The 6973-nt window shown below is 47.0% G+C and overlaps 1 protein-coding gene across 1 annotated transcript; it reads left to right on the top strand.

Annotated features, from left to right (window-relative positions):
* The first annotated feature begins 1707 nt into the window (after positions 1-1707).
* c7a (complement component 7a) lies at positions 1708-6559 on the top strand. Its single transcript, XM_057031873.1, has 18 exons — positions 1708-1816; positions 1918-1964; positions 2136-2214; positions 2296-2437; positions 2522-2663; positions 2767-2905; positions 3411-3554; positions 3638-3881; positions 4000-4113; positions 4214-4380; positions 4538-4766; positions 4867-5038; positions 5107-5194; positions 5305-5437; positions 5511-5699; positions 5799-5892; positions 5984-6174; positions 6256-6559. The coding sequence occupies exons 1-18, from the start codon at positions 1811-1813 to the stop codon at positions 6432-6434; spliced, it is 2499 nt and encodes an 832-aa protein (XP_056887853.1). The 5' UTR covers positions 1708-1810; the 3' UTR covers positions 6435-6559.
* Positions 6560-6973: the final 414 nt, after the last annotated feature.

Below are 6973 nucleotides of genomic sequence, written 5' to 3'. Positions count from 1 at the left end.
AGAGAGAGAGAGAGAGTTTGTGGGCATGTGCTCGTGTCTGGCTCGCTCTGCCACGCACAAACGGATGAGGAGGAGGTGGAGGTGTGGGAGGCAGAGATGGATGATGGCTTTCAGACAATTTGAAGGGGGGGGGCAGTAATGAGATGCACAGTTTGAGGAAAGTTTTGGAGTGGGAGGAGGAGGAGGAAGAGTGTTTTCACCAGCCACTCCTGTCGCCATAAACAACTTGGAAACAGAGTTTATCTGTCCAGCGTATCTATTAACACTTGTATCAGGGCCTGCAGGAAGGATCGCAGCTCTTGTGACAGCTCTAAGTATCATTTTTTTCCCCTTTCGAGGAGACATCTCAAGGCACCTGTCAGCAGCTTCACGTTGTTGCTGAGTGCAAAAAAACAAGCAGACAATGGCAACTTTGAACAAAATCAGGTCAACCTGTGTTAGTCTGAGTTTGAGGACAGACACTTGTGCTTGGACGACTTGCCTGGATGCAACCGCGGCAGACGTTCTGCAGGGGTTGAAGAGGAAGAAGGAGGAGACGCAGGATTGTTGCCACATCAGACATGGAAGAGCGTAATGCTGAATATCAGTCTCAGTCAGTCGTCCTCTGGCAAAACTCTGACGGGACTTCCAGGGCAGATGGCGGTCAAATATGCCTTCAATCAAGAGCTCTACAGGAGCAGAACTAATGGAGGCCACGGTCTGGTGGTCCATTGCCAATCCAACTGCTATTCTTGGTCAAGTTGCTCCGACACGGCCTGATGCTCTACAGTAGCTGAGTCATTTAGCCAGAGGTCACAGGACAGGAAGTCATTTGTAACATGACCTGAGGGGCAGAGTTACTCTCAACACAATAATTTATGTTGGCAGAGATTCATTCCTAAATTACTGTCAGTGACACATTCAGTGGCTGATTGTGTTTAAGGCCCCCCAGGGAATAATAACACATATGAATGTCAAACAGGAGGCTCCATTTGTGACCTCCTTGCTAGAGATGAGGGGAAAAGGCCTGAAACAGCCACATCAGGAAAATTGCTTTGGAATAAGAAGCTCACCTTGAGGGAGCTTAATTTCCGGGTAAACGACAGCCCATGACTGTGTGCACAAGCTGTTTGTTTCAGCCATGGGATTCCCAATTTTCCCTGCTACTGGTTCAGAACCAGAGAATGAATTCGACTCCTCATGAGCAAAAATCACCAGGATGCAACCAGCAGCTTCTGTTTGTCGGACTCCCTCTTGAGGCACATGCTGCAGGCAAAGGCTCAACAGCATGGCAAATTCCAGAATTCTGTGGAGCCTTCAAGTATTTAAATCGATCCTCTATATTTACTTTTATAATTACATCGAAATCCATACATTTACCCAGCTTTTAATCACAAGTTAGTCACGAAGCAGTCGTGGTTCTCTGCTTCCCCCTAGTGTTGATCAGAGCGCATTACAGTTCAATTACGTCTCAACTCCGGCCCGCAGATAAGTTTTTGCTGTATTTTATTTTTGGATGCTGCTCAGTGTAAATGTTCAGATATTTTTTGGCCTTTGAAATAACTTTATTGTCTGAACACAAACGGGCTGACTTTAGAGCAGTAACAACAGCTCACAACAATAATTATAAGAGTTTTATCCAGCAGACTCACACAAGGTTGAGAAAACTTGACTTTCAGTTTCCGAATGACTTTCTGGCCTCTGGCAGAGGATGCTGTTTTTCTTCTTGATATTGCTCAATGGAATGTGCCTGGATTAAAAAAAAATGAACTGCTAGCCTTATACAAGATAAAGACGCAGTCTCAAACTGCTGCAGCTGCTCTCGCTCAAGATGAAGGCAAGTTTTTAACTCTGATCCTTTATAATCTGTAAACATTTAGGATTAATACTATCGTGACAACACTTTTTAACTGTTTAGACTTTACTTTTTTTGCACAGCCCTCATTGGTCTTGCCATGGCTGCTGCTTCTTTTCATTTCTAAAGGGTAAGTCAAACTTTTACACGTATTTCCTCAGCTTATTGAACAACATGCATTTGTGCACTTTTGGGATGTTCACGAGGAAGGTTTGTCGTTATGCATTTGTGTTTGTGCATAAACGTTAAACGTTTTCTTCCCCGATTTCTAGTGTTATTTGGTCCAAATTTGCTTTCCTAGATTGTGCAATCACATGATTAATTGCCAGTGGGGGCCGTTTGGTGACTGGTCAGAGTGCGACGGCTGCACAAAGTCGCAGGTCAGAATTAGAATCACCAGAATATTGTTAAATGATATTTACAGACGACTTCATGTGGCTCTCTCTCCCCCCATACTGCAGACTAGAAGCAGAGTTATGGCTGTTTATGCTCAGTTTGGAGGCAACCCCTGCCAAGGAAGTCGGAGTGAAACCAGACCCTGCGAAACCACTAAAGGCTGCCCCCTACAGGAGGGATGCGGAGATCGGTTTCGTTGTAGATCGGGTCAGAATTCCGTCGCTCTAACGCATCTGTATCATGCTGCAGAACTGGGGTGAGAAGGGTTGGTGTATGCGTGTCGCCCCTCAGGAAAGTGCATTAGCCAGTCCCTGGTGTGTAACGGAGATCAGGACTGTGAGGAGGACGGACTTGATGAGCAATGCCCCACTGAGAAGTTCATCATATGTACAAAATCAACCCTGCCCCCAAACATTGAACTTTTAGGATTAGGGTAAGTGACAAACCTCTCTCCACACACTCCCCAGAACTAGATCCAATCCAATCCGAATGTTTAGGGTAAATACTTTAGTACTCTGTTTTGATAACTGCTGCAGGTTCGACGTGGTGTCAGGAAGGAGGAAAGCCAGCGTCATCAACACAAAAAGCTTTGGGGGCCAGTGCCGAACCATCTACAGCGGCGTCCACCAAACCATCTACAGGCTTCCCCTCAGCACACTCCAGTACAGCTTCATGGTGGGTCACCCTGGATGGTTGCATGACATCACTCAACTCCCACCACAAAGAACCAGCTTATTTTATTCCAGGTTTAGATTGGGGGTCACCTTTGTTTGAATATTAATGAGCACATCGAGCAGGGAGAGACTTGCTACAGCATCTTTGGGCACCCTCAGAAAACCCTGTTTTAAGACTGCAAATGGTCCTGGACGGATCCAGAAATGGCTGAGGAGGAGAGGTTGTATATCTGCTGCTGAACCGGAGAAAACTCAGTGGAGTACATGACTTAAAGTCCTTTAACGGCTCCTTTAAAAGCCTGACCGTTGTCAGTGCACTGTAAAAATTGTGGCAGTTATTATCCTTAACCCTTTAGAACAACATTATGAAATTATTAAAAAGGAAAAAAAGTGGCGATAGTAACTTAAATTGTGTCACTTTGCTTTGGTTTTAATGTGCAACTTAACATGGATTTTTCGTAACGAGACAATTTTTTTTACAGTGTTTAAAGTGACTCCTTTTTCAGGTCAAAGTTCAGAACGACTTCAGTGATGAGATGTTCTCCAGCAAATGGCACTACGCTAAGAGCATCATCCAACGACAAACAACTACCGGAACCACGACCGGGTACCGAAACTACGACTTTCAAGAAACAAAAGACAGAACTCGGGTGAGCGGCTCTGACGGCAAATCCCAGAAAACTTTGGGATCGAATAGTGCGAAATGTTTTTCTTTTGGTGTGGCTCCTTGCAGATGCAGAAGGTTTTGATTTTAAAGAATGACGTCGAGGTGGCCCAGTTCCAAAGCAACTCTCCTCGGTACATCCCATTATCCGAGGAGCTGTGGAAGGCGCTGGTCAAACTCCCATCGGTTTACGACTACGCCGCCTACAGGCAGCTTTTGGAACGCTTCGGCACACACTACCTGTCTGAGGGAAGTCTCGGGGGGTCGTTCAAGGTCGTTGCTAAGATCGACGAAGAAACCGCACAATACATGAGTGAGGATTCATCAACCAGCATCAACTTCCTGGGAGAAAAACAGATTTTCACAACTCAAAATCAACATCGCTTTAGTCCCTTGTTTGACTGTTTCTTTTCATATTTATCATTTTCAAGGGACAGAAAGAACTGACTACAATGAGTGCGACAGGACCAAGCGCTGGATTCTGTTCTTCCCCATCACTCACGTTAAATGCAGAAGTGGTCACCAGTATAACAGATTCTCAACTGGTACAGTTTTTAGTTTAATTTTAATTTTTAATTTAATCCCCAACCCTAAACTTTCCTGTCCGGATCAGGCTCTGTAAAGCTTTTCTTGTTTCTTGAACAGGCGACAGGAAGAGAAACCACCTGTCTCGGGTGGACGTGGACGGAGGCGGCGTCCAACATATCGCGGCGCTGAAGACCATGAACCTCGACGATCCCAACAGGAACTGGGAAATGTACTCAAACTGGGCGGACTCCGTGCGATCGTTTCCACAGGTCACAAAACAAAAGGTGAGGGGAGGCGGCGTGAGATATCGCGGATAATGCTGGATTTAACCGTAGAGGGTACGATTGTGTGGGGGATTTGGCAGCCTCTAGTGGCGAGGCAACAGATTGCAGGACTTGTCATGAGCGTCAGACAAACATCTGTATGTTTGTGTCGCTGCAGCTGCGGCCGTTGTCAGAGCTGGTGAAGGAGGTTCAGTGTGCTGGCGTGAAGAAGATCTACCTCCGCAGGGCCATAGAACAGTACCTGTCTGAGAGCGCCCCCTGCCACTGCCGGCCCTGCAGCAACAACGGCCTGGTGTTCACCGACGGAGACAACTGCAAATGTGTGTGTAAGCCTGGAACATCGGGCCTGGCCTGTGAGCAAGGAGCTGAAGTAGAGGGTCAGCCGGGTGAGTCTGGGCCCTTTGCTGCCCCCGTTTCATGCCTCCGGGCAAATGCTGGTGATGTTTTATTGATCCTGCCTGTTTCGTCTTGCTCATCTTCGCGAAGGCGTGATTCACGGTAGCTGGGCCTGCTGGTCTGCCTGGTCATCGTGCTCTGGTGCCCGGAGATCAAGAAGCCGCTCCTGCTCCAACCCTGCCCCCCAGAACGGGGGGCAGCACTGCTCTGGAGAATCCACCGAGACATCCGACTGCGAGGAGGACGAGCTGATATACTTAAAGTTAGTGTATTTAAAAGCCCTGCAAAGCGAATGATGGTGTGAGTTACACGCTGCCTTTGTGTGAGCAGAACAATGGAGCCGCAGTGCTTTGACCTAACGCTCCCCGAGAGTCACAAATGTGGAAACCCGCCTCCTCTGATCAATGGCTACATCTTGGTAAACAGAAGAGCCTTTGTTTTGTTTTTCAAAACTGTGTTTTCTTAATATTCAGCCTGCTTTCGGGGGTTCTGTGTCATATTAAAGAAGTGATTTGGAACTTTACACAGGATCCAAAGGACATTTACATCGTCGGCAGTAAGGTGGAGTACACCTGCACGAGTGGATTCTATCTGACTGGTCACAGCACAATAGAATGCACTGAAAACAAATCCTGGTCCGGCAGGCCCGGATTCTGTCAAAGTCAGTAAATCCAGAGTAGCAATCGTTTAAATTGCGGCCGACTGCGGCCTGACTTTGACGTCTTTTCTCTCAGTATCAGCGTGCAAACTGGGACCGCTTGCTGACGGCGTCATCGCTGATCCCATACACAAGGTCTTTGGCATCGGGGACATCGTCAGCTTGTCTTGTCCGGAGGGCCGGCAGCTTTTAGGGGAGTCCACGATTATGTGTGACCCCAGTCTGAATTTTTCACCTGATCCGGCGACTATCAGCTGCAGCCCAGGTCAGTGATGCTGCAGACTCACAGCATGCGGGGGTTACTGCGTTAACAAGGAGGGGGTAACAGGATACTAACAAGGAGTCATTTCAACCTGTCCGACAGTGGAAAAACCAAAGATAGTTCCTCAGATCCAATGTCAACCATGGGAGAAGTCTTCGAAAGGAAAGTGTGTGTGTAAGACGCCTTTTGAGTGCAGGTAATTTTACTCCGAGTCCCGAATTTGTTCACCTTTTGAATGTTCTTTTTCTTTTTAGTCCCTCTGTCAACGTATTTCCTTCTCCCCTCAGTTCGTCTCTGGAGGTGTGCACCACCACCACCGCCACCATGAGGAAAAGGCCCATCCTCCTGACGGTTTGTCAGATGCAGGCGCTGAAGTGCATGGGGAGAATCCATGTGCTGGCAGATGAAGGCGTTTGCACATGGCCCAGACGTAACACGACAGGCTGCCGCAACTGCCACATGTGGGAGCGCTGTGATGGTGGGGAGGATCAGACGTGCAAATACTCAAGAATAATAAGACAGATTGTGCACTTTTATATGAACTTTCTTTGTTTTTTAGATCAAACCAATGAGTGCAGCTGCCGGGACTCTGCAGACTGCTCCAACCCGGGAACAAATGTATGCGTCCGTGTCGGGGAAGATGGAGGAAATCAGACAATGAGTGAGTGTGAAGCTGGACTAAAGCGCTGCAAAGGAGAACAAGTGTCTGTTGTCAGTATCCTGCCTTGCGCCGGCTGAAGCTTTGGGCTTGTGACCAGCATTATCCTTTGCAGTATGTCGAAAGGTAAAGCTACAATGTTACGCTTATATGAAACCATTCTATACCCTATGTTACCATGAATAAAGAGCAAAACTCCAGAAAACTCTCATTGTTTCAGTGTTTTTTCTCCTCACTGAGATACAAAATAGTTTGTGCATTTTACGCACTGTGAGGATCTATTCAAAAACCTGTTTTGTGCTTCCTCAACCAGCCTGTGTTCAACCTGCCAAGCACATCCCTGCTGGTAGTTTATTCCTGCCTCTGGCTCGCTGCCCTCTCATGGCGCGTGTGCACGTGTGGCTTAACCTGCCTGTAAAATTGCACGAAGACACCGCCTACATAATTTCTCCTCAACACAATAAAGTTCTTTAACGCAGATGTGCTGTCCAGCTTTGAATAAGATGGATGAAGGAAAAATATTTCAAAGATGCCACAGAGATGAAGTCTTTCCACCTCCTAAATTAACCTTAGATCACATCATCCTATAAAAACCTGTCTAACACTCGTTATCCTTTTC

The sequence above is a fragment of the Takifugu flavidus genome, chromosome 5 (genome assembly GCF_003711565.1).
Source record: "Takifugu flavidus isolate HTHZ2018 chromosome 5, ASM371156v2, whole genome shotgun sequence".
NCBI classification, from domain to species: domain Eukaryota; kingdom Metazoa; phylum Chordata; class Actinopteri; order Tetraodontiformes; family Tetraodontidae; genus Takifugu; species Takifugu flavidus.
The sequence above is the reverse complement of the archived record's forward strand: the minus strand, read 5'-3'. Positions and strand labels throughout refer to the sequence as shown.